The sequence below is a fragment of the Sander lucioperca genome, chromosome 4, assembly GCF_008315115.2.
Source record: "Sander lucioperca isolate FBNREF2018 chromosome 4, SLUC_FBN_1.2, whole genome shotgun sequence".
NCBI classification, from domain to species: domain Eukaryota; kingdom Metazoa; phylum Chordata; class Actinopteri; order Perciformes; family Percidae; genus Sander; species Sander lucioperca.
Window position 1 is genome coordinate 11,593,689 of NC_050176.1, and position 27,227 is coordinate 11,620,915.

The 27,227-nt window shown below is 39.2% G+C and overlaps 1 protein-coding gene across 2 annotated transcripts; it reads right to left on the reverse strand.

Annotated features, from left to right (window-relative positions):
* Positions 1–243: 243 nt before the first annotated feature.
* LOC116042789 (complement C3-like) lies at positions 244–26,368 on the reverse strand. 2 transcript variants are annotated; one of them, XM_031289168.2, is made up of 43 exons: positions 26,222–26,366; positions 24,277–24,472; positions 23,992–24,154; positions 23,712–23,806; positions 23,180–23,268; positions 22,536–22,618; positions 22,343–22,430; positions 22,115–22,217; positions 21,731–21,851; positions 21,365–21,480; positions 20,867–21,013; positions 20,361–20,460; positions 20,149–20,243; positions 19,842–20,033; positions 19,521–19,676; positions 19,102–19,231; positions 16,616–16,684; positions 16,227–16,424; positions 16,000–16,117; positions 15,799–15,887; positions 15,365–15,504; positions 13,003–13,215; positions 12,677–12,740; positions 12,482–12,571; positions 12,050–12,256; positions 11,665–11,740; positions 11,264–11,423; positions 11,052–11,147; positions 10,083–10,233; positions 8,531–8,616; positions 6,588–6,665; positions 6,312–6,467; positions 6,061–6,123; positions 5,808–5,889; positions 5,622–5,670; positions 5,435–5,525; positions 5,200–5,289; positions 5,011–5,113; positions 4,771–4,860; positions 3,503–3,595; positions 3,304–3,387; positions 729–873; positions 244–524 (listed from the first exon to the last, which is right to left on the reverse strand). In XM_031289168.2, exons 1-43 carry the CDS (start codon positions 26,296–26,298, stop codon positions 383–385), a joined length of 4,974 nt encoding a protein of 1,657 aa, XP_031145028.1. In that variant the 5' UTR covers positions 26,299–26,366; the 3' UTR covers positions 244–382. The 2 variants fall into 2 exon arrangements, with proteins under 2 accessions (XP_031145028.1, XP_035856298.1); XM_036000405.1 differs by lacking the exons at positions 244–524; positions 729–873 and adding an exon at positions 2,404–2,454 and having other exon boundaries at positions 3,215–3,387; positions 26,222–26,368.
* Positions 26,369–27,227: the final 859 nt, after the last annotated feature.

Genomic DNA, 27,227 nt, shown 5'->3' on the forward strand with positions numbered 1-27,227 from the left:
GGAGTCGACCTGCTGTGCTGAGGAGTAAACCTCTATATATGGGCGCCCGCTCTACCAGGTGTGCTAACCAGGCGCCCACTTTACTTTTATTTTTGATAGTGGTTTTACAATAGCTTAAAATGTCAGCTTTATTACTTCTGCAGGTATCGTTAATTGATCTACATGAGTGTATATATTCTGAATCACAACCAAAATAACAGTAATCAGTGTCTATTATTATCTATTCAAACAAAGACAATGAGATTTAAGACCATTACATTTTAATCAATACAGTGCAACATTGTAAGCTCTCATATCCCATAGCAGGGACATTTTGACATAATAAGAATTATGCAAAATAAAAAAACAATTTAAAATGAACATTTTCTTTTCTTGAGTTTCACTACTGCTGACACCCAAAGAGTTGGTACTGGTTAACCATCTCCTCCATGCCCAGACAGGTAATTCTGTGTTCCTCAGTTTGACACTCTGCTTCTGTGGGCCAGTACTCGATCCAGGTTCTCTCTCCGAATACATACTGAAACCTGAGGAAAGCACAGTGAATAATACACATGTGTAACACTCTGTAACATGACATGAAAAGCCTCCTCACCCCTTCCCACAATCACTATCCATAGTAACAGTAACACTTAAGCTAGAGTACAAGAAAGGCTTTGATTTACTAATAGAAAACAGCAAAAATGTTGAAATGCAAACTCCACACACATTCACACAAAGAACAAACTTACGATTGTTGCCGGGCATCTCTGTGAATATCTTTGGACGTGCCCATGATAAGGTAGGTTTTTCCCGTCCCCAGATCTAAAGACTCCCTGCAGTGGGGATAACTGAGGAATGTGCGCACTTTATTCAGAGGACCCACATCAAGACTTCCTGTAATTCAAGTATAAGAGAACAGAGAAAAGGTAAGGATTAAATGCATAGCTAAAGGTGCAGTAAAAACATTTGTGTTGTATTCTCATATTCCCAGTGAAATCATGCTTAAAGTAATAGTTGGACATTTGGGGAAATACTTATTTGCCTTCTTGCCGAGAGTTAGATTGATACCTCTAATGATACCACTCTTATGACTGCGTAGCTTACATGCAACTTAGCTTAACACAAAGACTGAAAACAGGGGAAAACGGCACAAAGAACAAAATCCACCTACCAGCACTTCTATTTTTGTTTGTTTAATCCGTACAACAAAACAACAATTTGCAATATATATATATATATATATATATATATATATATATATATATATATATATATATATAATCTCTGGAGTGTCTGCTCGTTGCCTGACAATGCAAGCTAAGTTAGCTGGCTGCTAGAGGTAGTTCATTCTCATCTAACTCTCTGCAAGAAAGTATTTAAGTGCATTTTGAACAATATTTTTTCTGTCTGATTGGAAACACCATTGAGATTCGATGTGCCCAAATCATTTCAGAAAGAGGAAAACAAATTGTTATGTCACTATCATCTTTAAGGGACCTTGGAAAAACATCAGTGTCTTGTACATTTCAGGCAGTTCAAAGATAAATACCCAAGGGCGTAAATCCCAGGGGGGTCGGGGGGGGTCAGGACCCCCCCCCCCATCTAAGGGTTGTCCCCCCCCTAGAAATATCATTAAAACAATGCTGTGTATTGTAAATAACATAATGATGTATACTTAAAATATCTGTGTAAGTAGTAAAACAATACACCCCCCAAAAAATGCTTTTTAAGTTTAGAAACATTTTGAGTCCCCCCTCCCTTGCCTCACAGTGGTTTGGTCCACTGCCTGCAGTAGTCAGGATCTGCGCTAGACTCACAGTCACATCGGGTAGTGACAGGAATGTAGTAAGTAGGCGGTTCAAGGCTATTTTATTCACATTAAACATCAGATGAAGTTGTTCTTTTCTCAAATAGAAATGATGCTGAGTAATTAATGAATTAGTCATGACAAAAAAGTTCGCTATGTTAGTGTAATATAATGTAACGTTACTTAGCTTATTTAATAGCTTGTTGGATAGAAATGCACCCACTACAACTAACGTTACCACAGCGATAAGCCTAACGTTATGTGTGTGAACTGATATTAGGGTTAATATTGAAGATCTACAGTTGTGTTTTGCTGAATATGAAGTTAAGTGGCTGATCAGTTAAATATATATCCTCTGTCCCAGACTAAACCTAATATTTATGTGGAGGACGCAAGATCATTTTATAATTATAATATGACAGCGTGGTGAACCTATGAACCTAACTCATATTTAGACATCTGCCGTTAAAGATTTGTGTTGTTGTTGCCCAGATAAAATGACAGAGCAAAGAAAAACAGACATAAGATCCTTTTTCAGTACACCAAAACACCAAGTAAGTACAATAAGTCCTCATATCAAGACAATTTGGTAACATCTTTATAAGAATGGGTGCTTGGAAATACTAAGGTCACTATGTCACAGGCAAAGGAGAAAGAAAGAGCTGAGGAACAGGGAGACCAGGGACAGTCAGGTGGAGAGTCTCAGGGAGACCAGGGACAGTCAGGTGTAGAGTCTCAGGTAAGGAACAGGGACAGTCAGGTGTAGAGTCTCAGGTAGACCAGGGACAGTCAGGTGTAGAGTCTCAGGTAGACCAAGGACAGTCAGGTGTAGAGTCTCAGGTAGACCAGGGACAGTCAGGTGGAGAGTCTCAGGTAGACCAGGGACAGTCAGGTGTAGAGTCTCAGGGAGACCAGGGACAGTCAGGTGTAGAGTCTCAGGGAGACCAGGGACAGTCAGGTGTAGAGTCTCAGGGAGACCAAGGACAGTCAGGTGTAGAGTATCAGGTAGACCAGGGACAGTCAGGTGTAGAGTATCAGGTAAGGAACAGGGACAGTCAGGTGTAGAGTCTCAGGTAAGTGTGTTGAGCTTAGTTCATATTTTTGGAGGTGTGTGGCTGTCAGGGTTAGCAGATGAGCTTTACCAGTGGCTCACTAATTTACATTATGATCAGCTAATTTAACAAGTGTACAAAAGCATTGTATTTCTTTTATATGGGGACATTTTTTCAAAATAAGTCATTATGTTTTAAGGTATTTTTGTGGCTTGATTGTAAACAACTTAAAAATAAATACATGGTTTTAAAGAAGAATACTTTGGTCAATTTAGTCAGCTTTTTCATTGAATCGAGAGAAACACTAATGATAGTATTAAGGCTTTCATCTGTGTACACATGTCCTCTACAAGTATAATTGTGGCTGTATTATTTGTGTCCCCTTCAAAAATTGCTCTTCAGAAATTTTATGTTTATTGTCCCCCCCTACTGTTAGATCAGATTTACGCCCATGTAAATACCTACCTTCTTTGATGACTTCCAGTACCTTCGCTTTGTAAATGTCAGTGGACAAATCTTCTTCAAAACTTTCCACTCTCACTTTGTACACTAAGGACAGACAAGTTGTTACCAGATTGTAAGCTCACTTACTCATACACACTAACATACACATTTTTTTTGGATAAAAGTGCTTTATAAATACAATCCATTCACACTTTCTTACCAAAATCTATTATGCTGGTCTGTGTACTCTCACAGACCTTAGCTGTTCGCTGATCATTGGTGATTTTGTCCTTCTTCTGCATACTGCAATTCTCTGGAAATACACAAGAGGCACAACGTAAATACATAACTGATCAAAAAAGCACATGTGGATGTGTGTGGATGGGTTGATGGGTGAGTGCAACTGTATCTTATACACAATTTAAGTATGTTAGTGAGTTGTTCTTTAGCTAGCCCGCTGCTCTGACAATACTTGATCCTGCAGGTGCTTGTTGCCTTGATGGAACATTGTGATGATTATTTTACAATTTACAATCTGGTGATTTACTAAAGAATTTAATTCCACCGCCATCTCCTTCACCAGATCTTAAAAGGCACTCTACTGGAGGTACAGTATACTGTACCATCTCAAGTAGTACTACTCAGCCTGAGAAAAAATGCTTATACATTGTCCTCTGTAGCTCTGAAGGGAGTTTTCTATACTCTGAGAGAACAATCCTGGTGATGCCATCATTGTTTGACCATCATTTTTAGCAAAGTTTGCCACTAATAGTGACCATGTCTGTCTGTCGGTCAGTGATCCCACAACTTTGGTCCAGATGGAAGAATCTCAACAACTAAAGGATCGATTTCCATAATATCTGGTAGAGATACGCATGGTGCCCAGAGGTTAAATTCGAATGACTCTGGTGATTCCCTGACTTTTCTTGCAGCGCCACCAGCAGGTTTACATTTTTAGCTTTTAGTAACACGTCTCAACAACTATTTGATGGTTGCCATTAAATTAGATTCAGACATTTATGTTTTCCTAGGTACATTGTCATCACTTGTGTGATGTTCTGACTTTTTTTTTTCTTTTAATGAAATATTTTTTTTAACAATCTTAATTTGTGCAATGTTCATGTTCATGACTCAACAACTGCAAAATGAATGACATTTCCAACTAAAATGTGACAGCATGTCAGTATTGTCATTTAGCCCAAAAGTGCTGCTGTACATAGGTACAGCCTCTAAGAGCCACTAGCATGGCTGTAGATTCTTTATCTTGTTTAATCTTCTCTCAGCCTTAAGTCCCCCAACTTTATTGAGGTACAATAATAAATTGCTGCTGTTTACAGACAATGCAGGATGATAAGCCTCCACATGATGGATCAATGCTTTATCTCTATGAAGCACCATGTTAGTGTTGGGTTTTGGTGTTTGTTCGAGAATTTCAGATATAACATTTATGTTTACAGTAGACAGATAGTTTGACATCATCCTGGTTACCTTCTGCACATGTGCATTCATCATTTGTACAGAGTCGCAGCAGCTTTCCAGCTTTCCTCTCTGGATGGTAGAATTTAACACAATGTGTTTCTGCAATGGGAAAGAAAGATTTCAGAAAATGTACATAAAATAATTTAAAAAGGTAATAATGCCTGCTTATCCAGTGTTATATACTCTGACATATATTGGCAGCAATGTACATGGAGGCATCATATCTTTCAAAGTGTCTCTGAGACTCACGGTCATAGTATTCATAGACAGACACAGCAGCTGGTTGTAAGACTCCCACTTTCAGCTTCTGATGGATCCTAAAAGTGATCTCCTCTGGTCGTGTGTGAGAAACCTGTGGACAAATGTGAGATAGACGTTAAGAAAGGAAGAACAGGGCAGAGAGAAAAAGTACAGAGGTAGGAAACAGTGATGTCTAACCTTATCCAGGTAGATGATGAGTGAGCCTCTTTCTGACAGGACTGTGTTCATCTCATATTTTGCAATAATGCGGGCTCGTCCTTTAGACAACTACACACACACACACACACACACACACACACACACAGTCAGATGACTTTCTAAACTTTCTAAAACATCTTGTTCCTCCCAACCATAAACACTGACTGAACTGTATGTGGATGTGGATACATGACATGTATCTGTATGTTCTTACTAAGTCCAGGTCATTTGTGTTAACGGTGAAGCCGGTTAGCAAGCCAATATCCAGGATTGACATGGATGCATCCCTCTCTTTGTCCTTATAACTGTACACAGCATAGATGCAATGATTAAATAACAGCATAAAAAAGATGGAGATAAAAAAAACACTTGTTCACTCATGACTTTTTAATCATACTCACAAAAACTCTATTCTCAGCTTGTATATGTTCTCATCCTCATCCATTTTCTCTGCAGGAGCAAAATAATGTATATAGTAATTGAGTATTTTGTTTATTCGTTTCTCATAAGGTAAGGTACCTTATGTTGTCTGTACCTAAACAACGCATAACAATGAATAAAAAAAGACACAGAGGGTACCAAATTACCTGGGAGGAGTTGGACTGACAAGTTAAACTTCTGACAGTCACTCTCCTTTTCTTTAGGCAGAGCGTAATACAGCGACACCATCTGTCAGACAGATAAAATTGCATCTTTATATGTGATGAACTCATAGACATCTGTTTTAAAAATATAGTCCAAACAAGATTAAACAAATATTTGGTCTCTTCTGAGATTCAAAAAAGAGACATCAATAATCAACAGATGATAAAACTCAGAACAATAATAACTTGTACTTACTTTCACCGTTGCTTCTCCTGAGCCCGTGGCAGTTACCTTCACATTCTGGTTTATATCTTTGATCTGTGGGACACACACACACACACACACACACACACACACACACACACACACACACACACACACACACACACACACACACACACACACACACACACACACAGTCAGGGATCATCAAAAGAAACATACAGAAAACATAAGGAATGATGATATTAATGAGCCATTGTGTGTTTGTTTGTCTGTCTTCTCACTTTAGATGTTCTGGTGGCGTACTGGTTTTCCCTGTTGAAGTTGTACTTGTCAGGCTTTGACCTGCCCGGTAACAAGATGTCCACATTCAGATCATACTCTGGTTCTTTAGCACTAGCCCAGTACTCTGCTATAGCCTGGTATACTATTATAGTAGCCTAGAGAGAAAAAGAGTGTGTGTGTGTGGGAGGGTGGGCACATACACGATTTAGAACAAAAATAGATTATGAGCTAACATAAGCTGCAGGTATCAAGATGGAGAGAGGGGTCTGTGTTACCTGAGTTGATCCATAGCCTCCGCCCACCTTCTGCTGTGTGTTGAACCATCTGACAACAGGTCTGGCTTCTTCAAATGCCTTTATTAACAGAAGACAAGTCAATGGTTGAAATTGTCTGTGGTTGACTTAACTTTGATAACTTTAGTAAAACTAGAGAGAGTTCCAGATTATTTTACAGTTATACTTTAAATTGTAATCTGCCATTTTCTAAAGCCTAGAGCTTCTAAATCATGTGTTTGTATTATGACACAGTCAAACAGCAGATACTTGAAACTTGCCTGATAAAAGCAGTCAATCACAAACTACATGTCCTTGATTTTTCCACAATTGTGTCATTATTGTGTGATTATGCAGAGCAGGATGCTCAAATCAGTCTCTTGTTTTTGTCATAATATACAGTATATAACTTTTATTTTTCTAGGAAACCACATTGACATTAAATATAAGTCAACTCAATATTATCCATATATAATCATAAAGTGCTCTGTGAAGTGGTCACCAGTAGGGGTGGGAATCACCAGAGGCCTCACGATAAGATATCATCATGATACTTATGTCACAATACGATATTATTGCGATTTTAAACATATCGCAATATTCTGCGATATATTGCAATATATTACCTTTTTTTTCCAAATTTTTCCCAATTTCAAATTATGTCCCCAAAAGGAAACTTTGTCAACATCTGTTTAATCTAAAAAGATACATTTACTATGCTGTATCGATTTTTTCCCATCACCCCTAGTCACCAGTAATGTAAAAGGTCAACATGAGCCACATTAACAAATGGAAAAATATGGTTACTTAAAGTTACTATTTTTATTTAGTTTTACTGTAATTAGTGCCTTTGCCCGGTCCGATTTATTCCGTGAAGTCACAAAATGATTTGCGGCAGGTAGACGGCGCTACAGTCACACATTCTGATGGGTCACAGATTTCTTTGTAACATCGGAAAAGCCTATGTTATTGTATCCAGCCAGGTAAAAGGTATATTTCTTTATAGGCGTAATTGTATTTTAATTTGATTTTAGAAGTTATTTGCTGTAGTTATGGCTGATACTGGGGCAGGGCCATCACAGGAAAAAAGGAAATTAACTTAACTGACAGAGTGACAGAGAACGGGCAAGAATCCGAGTCAATCTCGGTCGGGCTTTCAACAGATGGAAACAATTACGGGATTGTAAATTATTCAAAACCCACCCCAAATTGTCCCTCAGGTATGTAATATGTCTATGTCATTAAAAAATAACTTAACAATGCGCAATGTGGTTGTACGTCATATAAAATGACGTCCCCCTTCCATTTAGCGCCCAGTTTTTATTCCTTCTCTGTCTGTGTTTGTCTTGGCCTAATATTTTCTTTTCCCTTGTCCCCCAGTACCTGTGTAAAGCGTCTGTGGGTTTCATGAAATGCGGCATATTAATATAAGTTATTATTACGTTGGTTGCTACAACAAACTCTTAATGCTTTGGCTCGTGACACAGTGACAGTGATACCCGGTTTATCTCATGAGACATCCAAAGTAGGCAAAGTTACTGTATGCAACACTTGAAATGCAACGATGCATCTGTAACTTATTCTCTTATTGTAAATGAATGATTTTCTGTCTGAGCAAAACATTCATCACAACTATATTACCTCCCTGTAACGCTAACTCGGTAAACAGTGGGAAATACAGCATCGTAAAGAAAATATCTTTACAACAGCAGGTGTGGTAAGAACACTACTGCTTTTGTCCAAAGCGGCCGCTAGAATTAACACAAACTGAAAGTTACATAGAGTGACTTTAAAAAGTGTAAAACTGAGGCAGTTACATTACTTAGAGTCACATTTCACAGACTTGCAAACCCCCTACCCTTTCAGTGAGGTAGCATGGATGAGGACTCAGTTGTATGTTTTCTGTCAGAGTCCTGATTAGACATACTCAAGTGGGACATGCTCACCTTGGCCTTGACCAGAGCGAGAAGAGCGTAAGCTGTGGCCTCCAGTGTGTAAACGTGTCCCTTAGGTGTCGGCCAGTGGGACAACTCTGAGAAAGACATACACAAAAATCTTTATATTACTATGCTTTACCTGAAACAAGATTAATTCACTAATAATACTGTGGAACTGGCTTCCTACAAATATAAAGACTAACTAAAATGTCCACCTTTAAAAAACTATCAAAAGCATGGTTCATACAGCAGCAGCAGTGTGATCACGCCATATGAAATGTATAGTTGTGTGTATGTGAGGTGTGCATCTGTGTGAGTTCGAGTGAATGTGTTTATTTACTACACATTTTTATTGCTGCTAACTGGTTTCTGGACATTTTATTGTATTCACTGTAAAAATTTGATTCCTTTATTATTTTAACTGTTAAAAGCCCTTCTAGGGACAGGTGTTGCAAATTAGCCATTGCTATAAACACATATACAGGCATCGGATTGTTCTTTATGTAATAATCTATGTTTTTTGTATCTGTCCCTATTCAAATAAACAACAAATAAAAACAATAAATAATTCCTCATCTTAAAATATTGAATTTTATAGCGATAAAATAAAAAAATAAAGTAAAATGTGCTTACTTAAAAGAATTTTAACTACTGGTAATTGTTTTGTCGTTGTAAGACCATTTACGCGGAAATGAACATATAGGCTACATGAGAGCCCGACTGAATGTAGTCAATTGAAGCAATAAATTCCTCAGTGCATGCTATATTGAATGAGAAAGCTGTGTTCTCTTTAGCGGGACACTGAGTCGGCAGTGCCTACATGTACCAGCATGCATCTCAATCCGAATTCCCAAACCTGCGGCTCTGTGTACAAAAAGTTAGAAAGGCGCCTCTTTTCTTCTTATTTTACTCTTTGATCAGACAACCGATTAAAGAATATAAATACACAAACTGCCTCCATGGTGTTTGGTGCCTGGATGCAGCAGCTACAGAAAGAAGAGAGGACCGAGTAATGACCATAAGCTACCACCAATTACCAACAGGTGTAGAACAGTGCAAACAATAACTTTGTCTGATGTAAAAATCCCCAGATATGACGCGAAAGCACCAACATCATTACTGGGAAATCTTGCCGAAGATGACTACAGCAGGGACAAGCATTCAGAGATAGTTGGAGATAACAGCAAGGGTTTGAGGAAACATCTACTGTGCCCACTCTTTTTAGAAGCAGGAGAGCCCCGGGAGAAGCCATGCCGAATATAAGTAAACTGTTCTTAGTTAAATGATTCAATGCATTCAATGCATAGCTAAAATCCCATATGTTGTCTGCTCTATTTAGTATTGAGATGGTTTAAAAGTACTACTGCTAATCATTGTTATTTTTATTCAGCCATTGCTACATTCAGATATCAATATTTGAGAGATTCAAATCTGATATTTAAGAATTTTTTACCAATACGTACTAAGCAGGACACTATATGGCTGAAAAATAACATCATCAGTTCTGGTGGAGTCAGGTCCACCAGAGGTTTAGTTTAAGAATGTTGCTGTGTGACGACACCTGAGGAAGCAAATCTGTAGAGGATCTCCTTGTTCAGTTTGTTTTCATTGGCCAGGGCATATGACGTCATGGCAACAGCATATGGGTTGGTGAGGCTGGGCAGACGCCTTTCCAGATAGTTCACTGCTTTGTCTATACTGCCTGGCAGACTCTGGACAGAAGGAAAAGAAAGGAAGGAGAGTGTAAGCATAAAAGGCTGTCAAATGGGTCAGATAACAGTAGTGCATCTATTTCAAATATCCACTTCTGTTCAGGAATGCCATAGCATTTTAACCTTGGACAATAGCTGAGACTGCATTGAATTAAAGCTAGATATTTTGGTGCCTTTGACATGTCAACAATCAAACCGACAAAAACGAGGCCTCATTAAGCACCACTCGTGTCAGAGAGGTGTCTGTGGTGTGAAAATGGGATGTCTTTGTTAATCTGCTACAGTATTTAAAAGCAGAGATGTAGACTGTAGAACTTTTTTTATAATACAACCTTTAATTAGCAAATTTGTCTCCAATTTGAATGTGTCAATTGCTTCAAAAGAATCCTTTTAGCAAAATTGACCATTCACTAAACCCCTCGCTCTGGGGAGCTGGGGACCTTTTGATGCAGTATGGAAATGTGGTAGGAGCACCAGTCTCCATACAAGCAGTTTTTTTAACGATTCTAAAACTAAAGAAACTAAATAAAAATGTAAGGAATGGATTAAACCATGTATTTATCTGCTCTAATGTAGGCTGCAATCTCTAGCATGTCTGTGTAACATTACCTACAGTGGTAACTAAATGTTAATTCCAAGGCCAAAGAGCACATCATGACAACTACATTAACTTAAGTGGCTAATAATAATGTTTAAAAAAGACTAGATGACTAGCACATTAACTTTGTGTCACTCATCACTATTGTGGAGTCCGTAAATGAAGAAATGAAAGAGGTGAAGGAAAAAGAGAAAACATTGTTTGCAGATGAAGTACTCACATTAACACTGGCAGAACATATGGTGCGAGTCTCCTGCATGGCAATGAGGCAGAAGGCCGTCATGGAGGCATCTGAATCTGCGCCCCTCACATCACCCTACACACACAGACACATATTTTTTCATATTCATATATGTAATTGTATTCATCTCAATTAGCTATCTTTGTAGTACCAAGTTTAAGAATTTATGTCAATGAAATCAGTATACGCACAATCATCTCTCCATGGTTAACCGTTCCAACTTCTCGAAACAAGCCGTCAGGTTGCTGTGTGTTGAGAATCAGAAACTTGACGGCTTCACAGATGTGTTGGCTTTGCACTGCCACCAGGTTGTTAGCCATGGCAAACACCTTGGAAACATAAGCTGTCAGCCTTGGAGAGGAGAGGAGAGGAGAGGAGAGGAGAGGAGAGGAGAGGAGAGGAGAGGAGAGGAGAGGAGAGGAGAGGAGAATGTGTAATGGTTTAGTTTCATGTATATGCATCTCAAGGGGTTACTCCTAATAAAGACATTTTCAACATATGCAGATGTAATACACCATTGTCACATAGTCAGGATCTAAATTAGAGGAGGATGTGTAAACAATTATGTATCATGGATGTTTGGATGCCTCACCAGGTGCTGCTCTGTCGACCCGGCCAAACAGTAAAAGACCCATCATCTTTACGGAAGACAAGCTGATTCTGGTAGCCTGGACACAAACAACACACAACCAGTTCTCTGTAATTATAACATATTTGGCATAGGTTTTTGTTTGTACTGACTATCTTGGTTAAAACATGGTAGTCTATGAGTCTATGTGTTGCTTTGAGACTATTAATTATCAGTGTATCTAGCTTATATATGTGGGGCAAGGATATAGCATGCATTACTGTCTACCAAATTGTTTTTTTTTATACCAAGTCTACCAATCAGAAACTTTAAAATCCCACATGGAGTGGAATCAACCAACTATTAAGATTTCTGGTATCTGTGCTAATAAATACAGCTTTGAGCCCACCGGTCTTGATGTGTTGGAGGGCTTCGTTACGTTTCTGAAAGCCCACAGTTTCCCACTGGTTGGTTTTGTCCAAATATGTGGCTGCAATGACTGGTAGGGTCATTCTGATCATGTTCTGCTCTCCACAGCCGCTAGGCTGGACAATCAGAGTACCCATAGAGTTCCCACTAACGGCGTTCTCCACCAGCGCAGAAACTTGTTCTCTCCCTGCACACACACACACACACACACACACACACACACACACACACACACACACACACAAAAACAAAATATTCAATGAAAGAAACAAAACTAAAATGCAACCAGTAGGGGTGGTCATATCACCAATAACAACATTAAGAACAATACAGTACCAATTAGCACCTATGCAGAGTTCATTGTACAGGCACTGTATGACATAACATGCCGAAATATAACATAATATCTGACCTGTCACTGAGATCTGTGTGCTAGTAGGTGTATTTCGAACCAAATCTTTTATAGGAATTCCACTGTTGAGAGTTTCTTCTTGTTTACCAGCTAAAGGGAGAAACAGTGGGCAAGTTGGGAGATCAGGTAGCAAATGGTAAAAATATAATATTACATAATTACTACATAATGTGGCTATTTAATGGGTAAACTCACCTACACCTTTAGTAGTGGGGTCTAGAATTATAATCTGAGGAGATTTAACCAGTACGCCTTCAGGCTGAAAAAAACAACAGTGAGGACAAATATTACAAATTACCACTATTTTGGAGCAATCTATATTTGCTGGTTTGTAACAAAATACAATTATGGCTTGAATTTGATTAAAATATTCCTTTGTTGTTGTTCTGTTTCTCTTTCTTATTTACAGTTCATTTTAAAAACACTGATACAGTTTATATTTGTATCAAAGTTAAACCTAAAAAGATATTTGTTTTCCTACAATGACTTTAACATGGGAGATCGCTGTTCTTTTCACTTACCACCACCAGCAGCTTCTTTATGATTCCATCATTTAGTGAAGAATCTTTAACAGCTGCTTTGACCTCAATGCTATATGTTCCTTCTTTCATGGGAATAATGATGAAAGGTACAGATCGTGTAGTTTCGGCCCCCATGTTGACCTCCTGGCGATACCTTCCACGTTTAGAGGCTGAACTACACACATGCTCCTCATCAGTCAGATCCACACGCACCTTGAAAACAAGACAAAGATGGAGAAAAAGACTGAAGTATGTGAAGTGCATAATAAGGATCATAATCATCAGTTTTATTTAGTGGTGGAAGAAGTATTCAGATTCTTCACTTAAAGCTACATTGTGTAAGAATTTCTCCCATCTAGCGGTGAAATTGTATATGACAACCAACTGAATATTACTTTCTAGCCCTTCCCATTCCGAGCGCATTTCAACTCCTATTGTGGCCGAACCCGAAATTAGCTCTTAGTATCTCCATCGTTTACACGCAGCTGTTCTAGCCACTCCAATTGGTCTTGTTGCTTTGCCTGTGGCGTTGTCGTTTTAATTCTCTTTTTCGCTTCCCTGGCGAGTAATCTCCCCCTGGCAGTCATCACGGTGCCACTGAGTTTAAAAGCGCAAAAGGCGGAGGTATGTCCCTCTTTGGCTAATGTATTTTAAAGATGGAGGTGCTACATGGCTGCCGTCATTGGAGCGACTCGCTCGCATGTATTCTGAATGATTCTGAATGGCAGATTCTACGCTTAGGAGAATACTTTGATTAGTTGGTGGAAGTAATTACACATGAATGAGCACGTATTTGTGAAAGAACAAGGGGGGTTTTACTAAGAATCAACTAAAAAAATTACACCATTGAAAATGTTACTCAAGTAAAAGTAATAATAGTAAAATGTAAAGTAAAATGTTACTCAAGTAAAAGTATGTAAGTATCATCAGGAAAATGTACTTAAAGTATAACAGTAAAAGTACTCAATGCAGATCAGTCCTCACATTTTAGAAACTGGAAATGATCATAACAGTTCTGTCAATCAGTTAAGTGTTTAATCGGCTAATCATTTCCACTGGACTTGTAGGCCGTTATATTGTTGGGTAGTTTAATTCATAATAAAACATTGTATTTTATAAACTAAATGTGTTTTGTCTGCAAAAAAATAATTTGTAAAGTAACTGGTAACTAAAGCTGTCAGATTAATGTAGTGGAATAAAAAGTACAATATTTCTCTCTGAAATGTAGCGGAGTAGAAGTAGAAAGTGGCATGAAAAGAAAATACTCAAGTAAAGTACAAGTACCTCAAATTTTTACTTAAGTACAGTACTTGAGTAAATGTTCTTAGTTACATTCCACCACTGGTTTTATTTAAGGTCACCTAACAATAATCATGTTTCCATCTAATTGTCAAGCGAATTTTAAGCGAACTTTTAAAATGTTGCAAAAAAGAAAAAAAAAGAAAATGCGAATTAGAAGCGTTTCCATCAAGTGGCAAAGAGTAATTTCGTAACAAGTTGACGTTACAAATGGTTATAGATTGCAAACCGGCTTGCTAAATCAAAGAGTTTAGAAGCTAAGTTCTTTGGCTAAATGGAGAGAGGTAGCATTGTAGAAGTTGGCCACCTGTGCAGAATACAGGGTTGTGGCAGAGACATTTGGTGTCAGTAAGACAACTGTACACCGCTGTGTATACGCTGTGTGCAGGGCCATGCAATTCAAGCTGTTGAACCAATTCATCAATATACCCGACGTGGCTAAGGCACAGGCTATAGGGCACCGCAACTCCACTATGCACCTTGTGCCAAAAGTGTGCGGGGCACTGGATGGGACCCATTTCCTGATCCTTGCCCCCATCCAATGGAAGTCATGTGAGTTACATGTTCGCTACTTCACAACTTATTCGGCAAAGCTGTTTCCATCTCCCATTTTGCGCATTTACTATTTTTTGAAAAAGGCAGAAACCACCTCAAGCGAGCGTAAAAACTTTTTTTGCAAATTTGAGGAAGTCTTTTTGAATTTTGCCGTTTCCATCAACATTTTCTAATGTGATACTGCAAAATGGGCATAAAAATACGTTGATGGAAACCCCACTATGGTGCATCCCTAGGAAATGTAATGCTTTACATGGTTTCCTACAGGAGAATGGAAAGGCACACTGTATATATTACAATAAGGTTTTCCAAGTTCTGGGACAGACCACCATGTGAGCAGCTATTACACCTATCACAGACTAGAGAAAAGATTACAATCCTTCTCTTTTTTGCTACACATTGTCTGTCAGTATTGCCTGTTGTTTTTGCCCTTTTTCTTGCAAACTCCTAATAAAATATTACAGTCTCATTGGCTCTGACCTGAAACACCAGAGCAACACTGACTTACGGTGACAGGATCGGGGCTGTAGTTGTGGAGGATTGCCTTAATTTCCAGCTGTTCTCCACGGACAGCAGAGTACGGCAGCCTGAGATCAATGAAGAATTCCTTCCGGACAATGACCTCTAACGGCTCGCCAACACAGATTCCTATAAAATGAGGGATAAAAAAAATTATTTGTGTTTTTTCACAGCCAAATGCACTAACATGCACTCCTGGCCGGACGGGCTATCAAAACAAAGAACAGAGAAGTTTGGATTACAACACACAAAGGAAGTGTGACCTCATTCATAGCTCAGGCCATTACTCCTCTATACTGTATCTTTACATACAGTACCTAATATTTGTTTGTTGCCATATTAATGTTTTGAATGTCAAGTACAACATTTAAGGAGAGCAGCACAACTAAAGCACAAGACAGCTTTTAGTCACTGACTCCTCACCGTGAGTTCTTGAGAGACTAATGCCAGTGAACTGCCAGGTTGTGATTGAATCTTGCAAAGGAACATTTTTCGTCAATGATGTGGTGTCACTGAAACAAAGTGTTAACAGTAAAAGTAAAAAAAAAGCTTTAAATCCTAGTGGTGTCATTATAAAGTCATCAGTGTATTGTTTGTGTCTACTGTATATTCCAGTTGACTCACCAGTTAGGTGTTTGTTGAGGACAAGCAGGCAGTTTGATATCTGTCCACAGCCAACTTTCAGGGAACTTGGTGCGAGAAACAATTTCATTGCTGTCCATGTAACTGTCATCCTCCTCACCTAAAGTAAAGTGTCAACAAAAATGTTACGGTTTTGACTGTCTTCTAACTTCCAGTATGACCGAATAACCACCCAGGGCTTCCCCCCATCCCTTGTCCCTGTATCTTACTGCGAGCCAGTAGGAGGCTATCCTCCTTCCTCTCAGCTCGCTGGGCTTCCATCTCCTTGCAGCAGTGCAGGAAGGCTGCGGCACAGGCTGCACCATCACTGATGTATTCGCTGCGCCTCTCACAGGTGTATGAGAGGGGGGTGTCCCTCATGCCATCCAAACAACAGTCACGTTGGAGTTGGTCTTCATACTGACTCACTGGGAAGAAAGAGGGTTGTGGAGGAATGACAGAGGAAGAAGAATAGAGTAAAAGAAAAATGGTGAACTGGAAAGCATTACAAAGACAACTACAAACATGTCTAACCCCAAACATTGTGGAGAGCCTGAAGTCTGTGACAGAAGATGAATGAATACGTGGTTATTAGGTAGTTTAGAGCTGTGGTTCTTACCTAAGCTGGTTGTGACGTCCATTATAGTAGCGGCTCGTTTCCTCCTGCTGGGGGCCGGACATTTCAATTCTGGAAATGCATCACAGACAAGATTTTTGAAAGAGCCCAACAAGGTTGGAACTAGATGTGATTCCTGCATGGTATAGTTGTATATAAAATTCCTACAATCAGTGAGGTCCTTTACCTGGTCAAACCAAGCCGAAACCTCCGGTGCTGAAAAATTAAGCCAATGCGGAAGTGCCAAAAACAGTTCAATCAAGCAGTTCATCGAGTGGCCACTTGAGGCTGGCTCCAAAGGGGACTCAATCCCCTTAGCCCCCCATGTTAAAATGCACTTACAGCATAATTTAACATTTTAAGAAACTTATGGGTGACGTCACGTCGACTATGTTCATATTTTATACAGTCTATGGGTTAGAGACATGGATGGTGTGGGGGTGAGAAAATGGATCTACAAGTGCACTTTTTATTTGTTGAAATGTTAACACATTATATAAATGCCTTAAAGGGTCTGCTCAATCAAAAACACATTATTTCAGTTACCCCTAGTGTAGTTCCACAGTGCTGCGGAGGAGGGTCTGGCTAGTCCACACAGCATTCCGGGATAGGAGTAAAACTTGCTCTGGTTTATTGGCATTTCTTTAAACCAATCACAATCGTCTTGGGCGGCGCTAAGCACCAGGCTCAATGACAGAGCCTCTGCAAAATAGCCTCGGGAAGGAACTTGCTTTGGTGGAACTTTATGCTGTAAAGCTGTGCATTTTAACATGGGGGGCTAAGGGGATTGACAGGCTCACCACCACGCTCACATGTAGTAACGCAGGCGAAGCCCAGCCACACTGTGTCAGAATTAACAGGAGCAAACACCCATTCAAAGTACGTGTTGATAGCCTACTGAATTATTCTCCACCTCCCAGCTGATTACGCGGATTGGTGAGAGTCCTGAGATACCCCCTTAGTGGCCCTTGTTTTCGGTACTCTGATCCGAATACACATTTCGTTGTCACATGTTCGAGTATGTTGATTTGTTACAGCAGAGCCCACTGTGTGAGACAATATGCTGTATGTGAATACATCGATCTTAAGTCACAGAATGACTAGCGGCCTTATTCATTCAGTGTGTTACGCTTGACGGCGGTCCACTTTCCAGCGCTGGTGTGTGGAGTGTTGACATCGGCTAAGAGAGTGAGTGAATATGCGCGCTGTCGGTCTCACTGTCCTGCTTTTCTATTAGAGAGGACGGGAGCGCCTACTTTACAGCCAAATCCTTCATTCATGCCGAAAGTCAAAACAAACTATTTTCGGCCAAGAATTTCTTACCGTGAGGGTTTCTTCCTTCCGCCTCATAACAGAGAAACGGAATAAGCATCTCACCGAGTCTGCCCAGTGCGCCTGTTATCTTCGTATGTTTTATGCACGACAGACATCAGGCGGAGCAGCTGTTTGTTCACTATATAACACTCACGCATCTCTTTTGAAACAGCGGCTCACTGGCTGTGTGAGGTTACCACCCACGCTTTTAGTGTAAAAGGAGTGGCATCCGGGCACACTCCACGAGAGCGTTATCAGCACTCATGGCCCTCCTCAGAGGTATGACAGTGGCTGACATCTGCGCAATGGCGTCTTGGGCATCTCCATGCCTTTTTTCATCCTCTTTCATCCTCACTGCGCGATGTCTCCATGATTCACTCGGTCTTATCCGCATTTAATGGCATGTGATGCGCTATTAGATCTGGTATGCCATGTCTCCATCCTCCTGCACTAGAGTGCCATGAGGGATGTACTTTGCATTAATTAGTGATGATTTTAATCTAAATTATGGAGCAACTTCAGAATCCATGTGGCAGAGCCTCACAACGTTAAGCAGGCCAGTCATGGAGATGGTTTTTAAGCAAACAATATAATTTTGTTACATAAAAAAACCTGTACAGTGTGAGAAGGAAGAGGAGCTAGTCTATGCTATCTGCTTGTGGATTTTGGCGTCACAGGTGGCATTGACTACATCAGCTTCACCCTTAACACAAAAGCAACAGCTCTTAGAGGGTGAAGCCTATACAAAATAGAACGATAGTTACGTATTGTAACTCCAGATTCTATGAGTATAGGTATAGCCCTCTAAGATCCAGGCCACCTGCTTCACTAACATTGGCTGAAGAAAAATGCTGATGTTGGGAGCAGATCTCTGGTCTCGCAGCTGTAATATATAGTAACTGCGGACGTAAGAGAGGCCCGTGCAGGGCACAAGGGCGCGAAGAAATCTTCACGACAAATAAGAAATATGATGTAATTTAGTTGAAAAGACCCTTTAAGATGCAGTTCTTCTACTGTCCACTAGATGCTTACTCCTAAAAAAAAAGCACTTGACTTATGGCCATGAATAAAGGTCTATGTGCCTGCTTCTCTAATTAGACTAGATATTTCATTGGTACAACATTAAGGCATAAAGAGGGGTATGTTCAGGAAAGGGGAAATTAAAGTATTGTCACCTTGTCTGTAGGGAGTTCCAGAAGCCGTGTTGGACTCAAACAACAGCCCAGCATCGTAGAACACACCCATACCATCCTTCCCTCCACCTGGTGTGCAGCCTGTGTCGTACTTCTCTACAATATCCCACACCTGAGCAGGGTGGAGGTCATTGACGCACACAAATACAAACAAACAAAGCTTACAGGATGTAAATTAAGCAGAAATATCTGTAAAATATATATGAAAGTTCTGATATGGCATGAGACACGCCTAATCACACAATGTATTTGCAACAGGACAAATTTATACCGGCTATTTCTTTAGCCAAAAGCTAATAAACTTGAAAGTCAACATGTGTGTCATTTTTCAAGCACTTTTTTAATGAAAACCCCTCTCAAATATATATTTTTTAAAGATAAATATAAAATAAAGAAATGACCTTTTTCTGGGTGAGACGGTGCTTGTTGTTTAGGACGTAGACACCTTTGTCAACTGCCACCAGTCCCACTGTGGAATCTGGGTCTCCAGTGACTTTCAGAGTAAACATCCTGCGAGGCTCATAGGATGGAGCAGGTCTCAGTGGTTCCAGTCTCAGCTAAACGAGAAAAGGGAGGTCAAAAAATGGGACATACAGTTGTGCATTTGTTAAAGCAGTTGCATAAATGAAAAAAAAAAGTGTGTCCGAGAAATGTCAAATAACTTGATCAATTTTTGTGTGGGTGTCTTGTTTGCCCTCCTAAATTTGTGTTGTGTGTCTTACCGAGCCCATGCAGGAGTCCTTTACATCCACCCAAATAGAGTCTGATACCACTTCATTGTCATTTGTGTGGTAGTAGGCTACGATGCGGAACGATGGCAGCATGTCTTTGGTAATGGGAACATTCAGGGAAATCAGAAATTGACCTGTGTTCCTGTGATGGCCATTTTTCACCAGCTGACCTCTGCTCAGGATCTAGGGACACATATTTTAATATCAGTTCTTATTCTACATGTATATACTACACAGGCTGTGGAATGCAACAAAAAGAGTTGTATATGCACACATGCAGGTGTAAAACATCTCTCACCAGGTATGTGATGTCATTGTCTTGTTTTTCCTGCCTGTTGAGGTTGAGGCTGAATTTGAGGTTGTTTCCTAATTCCAGCTCAGCTGTATCCACACCTGCAAATGTGACATGTTATGATGAGTGTTAGACACTGAAAATATGTAGTGCATGGTGCATACTTTGCCAATGCCACCACCTTTTTTTCCACAATCTGATGTTATTATGTCCCTTACCTATGTGGATGTAGTTGTTGCTTCGAGTGGTATATGGGAGAGCTACCATCGTGGCTGATGCTTGCCTTTCATCTAAAAGACGATCATCCGCGGTCTTTGCCTGCAATTAACGACACACACAGGTAAGCATTCACTACACAAACAGTTGAATAATGAATTCGTGAAAAGTCCAGTCTATTCTACCCCGTCCTAACTTATCGTGGCTTTGCCTGGCATAGCGTGGCCTAGCAATATAAAATTGCTAAATATAATGTGGGAAGAACATAACAATGGCAAGATGAAGTTCACTATTCCCATACTGTACAGTTAATTTGCAAGCATTTACAGTATATAATATAGATAATATAATAAGGAAACTACAAATCTGCATGGAGCCACAGGTGAAAGCTTTCCTTGCTCTTCAAGTGAATATCAAAATTTTTGATTAATGTAGGTTTAAGCTAAATGTAAGCTTAAACCTACATTAATCAACAATTTTGATATTGAAACCACATTTATAGACTTACGGTGATTGTCAGTCTTGGTTCCCTCGCCTCTGTATTGATGGAAAGCTTTGCCATGCCATTGGCTGCAGTGAAGCCCTTCACCTGGCCTGGGTCGACCACCACTGCAACACCTTTTGCCGGAGTGCTGTCAGGATTCACAACTTCAACCTGCCATCAGAGACACAAACAGCTGAACAATCAGAAAACTGTGTAACTGTCTTATGAAAACACCAAGGCCAAACTCATGTTATAAGATTCATTTTAGTGCTGTGCACTAAGTATTATGCCTTTATTGTACATTATAATGAAACTCAAAACAGATCAAAACATTTCTCTAGTCAATTACAATTATTAAAAGAACATTAATTAGCAGGTGACCTTCATATTTAGAAGTCCTGCCATCTGTGTTTTCAAAGAGTAACTGTATTCAGTAATGACATTTTTTCTGTAATGGATTTTTTATTTGTAAGTAGAAATACTTTTGCTGGTAATTTATATAAAAATAAATAAGTACTTTACCGCAACATCGAAGGACATTCCTGGTTTGAAAAATTTGGGCGTTTTCTTAAAGGTGATAGTGTAAGGTGATGTAACAATCTGGATACTTCTCAACTCTGCCTCCACCATTTCACCACCTGTGAATGAATGCAGAAATACAAAACTGATTTTAACATCTGTTTACTTTCTTTTAGATTAACTGATACAGAACATCGTACGTTGATATCTCTTCTTTTTGGGAAATTATTATTATTATTAATAATAATAATAATAATAATAATAATAATAGTAGTAGTAGTAGTAATAAACTGATAATATTGATAGTTAATTTAACACATATGATCAAACATAGTGAACAAGCACAAACACACAGTCTCTCTTTCTTACCGCTCTCTGTCAGCACACTGACAGCTACATATATGGAACTCCCCACCAATTCAAGGATGTTTGGGTAGGTCTGTGTGATGTGCTCTCTCTTCAATGTCACCACTCCACTACCTCCCTCTATCTAATGTGACATAATAGAAAAATGCATCTTGAAATACAGTGATACAGTGATACAGTCATTGAACAGTTGGAGGTACTAAAGTGTAAATTATTACAGTATGTCAGCCTGGCATTGTTCTCAACATCCTAAATAAATAATATCTGTAGATAAGAATGTAACAATGTAACTGAAATAACTGCAGACGTCAGGAAATCCTAGACAGTTTCATGTCTTAGAGTCCCACAAGACACAGAAAATTACAGCAAACATGAGTATGTGATCACCTGCACTCTCTGAAGAGAAGTTGGAAAGCTCTTCTTATGATCGTCTTGCATAACTCCAAACACCACGTAGGCCGTCCCATCCACCTCTTGACCAAACAGATACCTAAATCCACAAGTGAGGGACATGTTTGAATGCTACAATTATAAATGGGAACAACAAAAACACATGACTAATTGACTAAAAGAGCAACACAGCTTCTGAATAACACCTAATAAACCTTCACATACGTAGCTTTGATGTTGATGGTGAGCTCTTGACTGTCCACGTAGAAGAAGGAGCTAACAGGAATCAGTTTAACTTCAAAACTGGGCAGCACTGAAAAATTGGAAACATGTTACTGTGTGTTCAATCATGTAAAAAACATGTGAATATTGTACGTTTATACAAGTTTTAAATAAAGATGCAGGTCATGGGGCTCACCATATTCTTTGACCTCGAACTCTGCAGTATAGCTCTGCTGTGGGTTGCTCTGGAACTTCGCCACCACTTTCCACAGTCCGGGACTACACACACACACACACACACACACACACACACACACACACACACACACACACACACACACACACACACACACACACACACACACACACACACACACACACGATATCAATTTTATACAAAATAAAAGAAATTGATTGAATTAATTATTCATTAAGACAATACACATATGTGCAGCTGCAAAGAACTTTCTGTTGATAGTAACTACAGAAACACTGAACACTGAAGTTCAGAATAAAAGTTTTAAAGTTTAAAGTATTGGCTCGAGTGATGAATGTACTAAGGATTTAGTTTGTCTCTCCACACTTCCTATACTGTATGACTTAGATCATTTTTGTCAAGTAGCTGTCCAAACACCAAATTAGCATCAGCATGGGAAATTAATTGTAGAAAACACAACATAAACATGTTCAAATTTACTTTGAATAATCTTAAATTATTTAAGGTATTAATGTTTGAATTTAATTACCCTGTTATCCATGGTAAAATGTAAAATCACCATTAAAACAAAATTATTAAAATACAATGTGGAAAATTTAATTCAAACAAGATAAAATACTAACCTGACAATTTCAGCTAGTTGGAAATCTCCAGAGTGGATCCCTGATTTCAAAGAGACTGGATCAAGTGGTAAAATTATGTCCTCAGGGGTCTAAAAATAAACAACATTGGACAACCATAAACAGAGAGCCGTGCAAGTTTACAAATTGATTTCGTAAATACATGCTATATTTAATGTATGCCTTTTGTCTACAATCCATGACCCTGGTCAATGTCTATATTGACTCTTTTTCAGGTACGTTTTCTAGCTTTCATTCTGTCACTGAAGAAAGAAGCTGTGCTCAATGTGCAACTCGGCCACTAGATTTATTTTTTCCTGCATTTATTTTTTACAGTAAGTAGCAGGATAGGTTTTACTAAAAACATAATAAAGACACAAGGTTAACTGTTTTTGTTATTTGGTCATTAGTATGAATGTTATCTGCTGTTAAGCATTTGTGATATCACCTCATTAAGAGGTTTCATACTCTCAGTTACAGCTGACTATATAACATTACATTTCAATCTGTGCTTATCAAAGATAAAATACAATACCACAATCTCGATGGCAATAGAAGCATCAGTTTGAGTTTCGGCATCCCTCTCTACGGGCTCCATACGGGGCGTCACTGCAAACATCCTGTAATGAACTGACAGAGAAAGAAAGAGGTTGATTTTGCTGCTGAAGGTTGGAGGAAGGTGTCTCAAATTTGTGTCAAAAATGTCAAAAGAGGGATTCGTTGTACTGTAATTTACAGTACAATCATTTAATTTTCGGAAAAACACAGAAGTAAGTGTGTTTCTTTACAGTTATGCAGCACAGTATTGAACTCACCTTTGCTGTTGGGGGTGTAGAGGGTCTTGTCAGTCTGGATGAAGATGTATCCGGACTGGAAGGACACTAAGACAACTTTCTCCAGCAGTCGGTCAGGGAACTGAGCTTGCAGATACACATACTGCTTCATGCTAGGATCCTTACTGAAGCTTCCAGGAGGGATCTGAAACCAGTATGATGAGCAGTATGTGCATAAAGATGTACATTTCTGGATTAATTTCTGGTCGTGTTAGTAATTGAAGCCAAGTTACAGTAACATGCACAGCGTGACAGTATTTCATTTACAGTTATTTGTCCGAGCTCCTGGAAGTTTCTTGCACTTGTAAGGGTCACAGATGTGGATGTCAGCTTTGTGGTTTTGGTTGGATGGTTCATCACGTTGATTTCGACCTGGATGTTTCCCCCGGTGCAGTCTTGACATTCCACAAAGATGTTTTCTGCTGTTCCTACCCGCAACAAGTTAGGGGCAGACATCACCTTCCTGCAGAGCAGCAGTGAGAGAGAGAAAGATATTAATGTGAATATACTGCAGTCAATGTGCAGAAGTGACCACATGCTGTTTATGATGTACTGACAAACATTACCAACATTTTTTGTGTGTGACCCCTTAAAAATAAATAAAGAAGTGCTTGTATGGTAAACCCTTGTCACAGATATTGGCCTTAGTAAGTGTGACTTTTTACTGTGCTAAGTGATTGGAATATTTTAGTATTTCACAAGAACAAAAAGAAAAAATGGTAGAAAAGTCTAAACATTGTAACATAATTTTGTGCAACGTAAATGTTTTCCCCCCCTTACTTATTCCTTTAATTGCCTCTTGGCCCCTCAGGTTTATGTTGGGACCCACACCCCAGGTTGAGAACCACTGTCTTAGAGTCTGTGAGTTAAAGTTTCAATTCAACCAAATTACCAAAGAAAACAAACCTATTTGTTTAGATTACGATCATGAGCTCCAGCATGGACTTCACACACAATGAGTGATCTATTGATTACCTTGATGAAGATCCAGTACTGGATCAACAAAACATTTCATCATGCCTCTAGACTTTTGCTCTGTCTGGCTTAATGCATCGTTGTGCAAACTCTGAACAAGAATGAGGCCAACTCACTGGCATCATTTCAAAGACCACATTACCTTGACTTGTGTGACACAAACTGCAAACTGGACTCAACTTCTTATTATGTAAGACACAAGTTAACCATTGTATGGTGTTCGGGTCTGTGGGACCCATTTTCAATGTTTGCTAAAAGAAAAATTATGCTATTTATTATTTCTTCTAACTCAAAGTCATTGGCCTTGGCTCATTTTCTGTGAAGAACATAAAAATAACTTATTTTCAATGACTGCACACGGTACCCCCCCCCCCCCCCCCCACACACACACACACACACACACACACACACACACACATAACTGTTACATATGAGGTGTTCGGGTCTGCTGGACTTGTAATGTAATAATAATAATAATTGTAGGTGCTACGAAACTTACCTGTGTCCTCCTCCTAACTGGGCCTGCTGTGTGTGTGTGTCTGTGTGTGTGTCTATGTGTGTGTGTGTGTGTGTGTGTGTGTGTGTGTGTGTGTGTCTGTGCGTCTGTATGTGTGCGTGTCTGAGTGTAGGTGTCTGTGTGCGGGAATGTTGTCTTTCTGCAGCTGCTATTCCCACACAAAGTTACAAAATTGTTACATTTCAAGCACTTTCACCTGTTTTGATTAAGTTCTAAGAATTAAGCACCAATAATGATCAAAAATGTTGTTTCTATTTTTTTTTAACCTTTTTCATAATTGAATTTCCTTGTTTTCTCACAAAAAATGAAAATGATCATATGATCATAAATGTGATCTCACACGGGTAAATGGCAAATATGAACCATAAATGATGTATATATCATTGGTAATTGAGCTAAAGTAAACATCTGTTATTTTTACATAAATTGTTATGGCTGTATTGATTTAAAAGCCTAATAATGTGGTGGGTCCACCAGACCCGGGAACATTGGCTGTGTAACAAAAATATGAACACCACACAAGGGTTAAACTAATATTTCCATCCATACTCTTTTTAAATTGAATATACATGCAGAGGACCCTATATTTGTGTTGCTCCTGCAGTTTAACCAATAATAACTTTAATATCAGGAAGATGAACAAACAAACTATATATTTTAGCTCTGTGTGAATTAATTAAAGCACATGGGGGGGTGTAAAGGTAAGGCAGGTCTACTTACAATGGCGCTCCATCAGCCAGAGTAGACAGAGAGACAAATGCCAGAGAGGCCAGCAGCCACATCAGAGTCCTACTCATCCTTCAGCCTGATCAACTGTAGACTGTCGCTCTGCAGCACCCTCCTTTTATCCACTCCATCCCCCCCCCACCTCCTCCACTTCGCCTCACTACTGTCTCGCCCGCCCTCCTCCCAAAGTGTTTCTGTACACGTGTAACACAAGCACACACCCACACATGATTTCCCAGCAGCAGTTGAGAAACTGTTGATTTCTGAAAAAAACATTAAGCTATCTCTGCGCTAAAGGAAAAAGATAAACAGTAGAAAATCAATGATGCTAAGCATAGAGTTGAATGACTAGTTTATTGCAAAATGATGGCCATTGTGCATTTATGATGTTTTCTAGTGTAACGCCTTTGAGTTTTTCTTATTTGGGAAATTTAAGTCTATTGTAAATCTTATTCTGAGCCTGCTGAATCAGTATACTTAACACATAAGCAAACATATTGAACATACACAGACAACTAGTCAGGTGAAAATGTTGAGTAATTTCTGGGCAAAGTATCTGGCTGGGGTTTTGGGAGTTTCAACAGCAGGGATTTTTTAGCAATTCCGAACAGAAGAAACTATATCTATTACTGAACAAGAATTGGGCAGGTAAGAAGTAAAGGCAGATGAGCCAATAAACTGTTGTGTTGAATTTTTCCAACAACACTTACAACTATTACTGCAAGAACACTTTATGGCTTTTATTGAATATTATTGCATTCACATAGTACCTTAGTCATGAATGTTTTCAGGTTGGTAACTCTTGTGCTGTGTTGACACACATAACTTACTTTGTAGATAACATCACATCTCTCTTTCCTCGCAGGAATGTGAACTTCTAACTTTAAATTTTTTTTACATCTAGCTTCACTAAGCATATTGCAAAATCATCCGTCAGACCTTTCAACTTTAACTTCTATGACCTCTCTATTTTTAATCACAAAATAACCTTCCTAGCCTA

Coding starts and splice junctions, on each gene's coding strand:
- LOC116042789 (XM_031289168.2), bottom strand. CDS start 26,298: ATGAGTAGGACTCTGATGTGGCTGCTGGCCTCTCTGGCATTTGTCTCT. Junction 13,216..15,364: donor ACAGCCCCGATCCTGTCACC/GTAAGTCAGTGT, acceptor CTTGTTTTCAAG/GTGCGTGTGGATCTGACTGA. Junction 11,424..11,664: donor GGTCGACAGAGCAGCACCTG/GTGAGGCATCCA, acceptor CTCCTCTCCAAG/GCTGACAGCTTATGTTTCCA.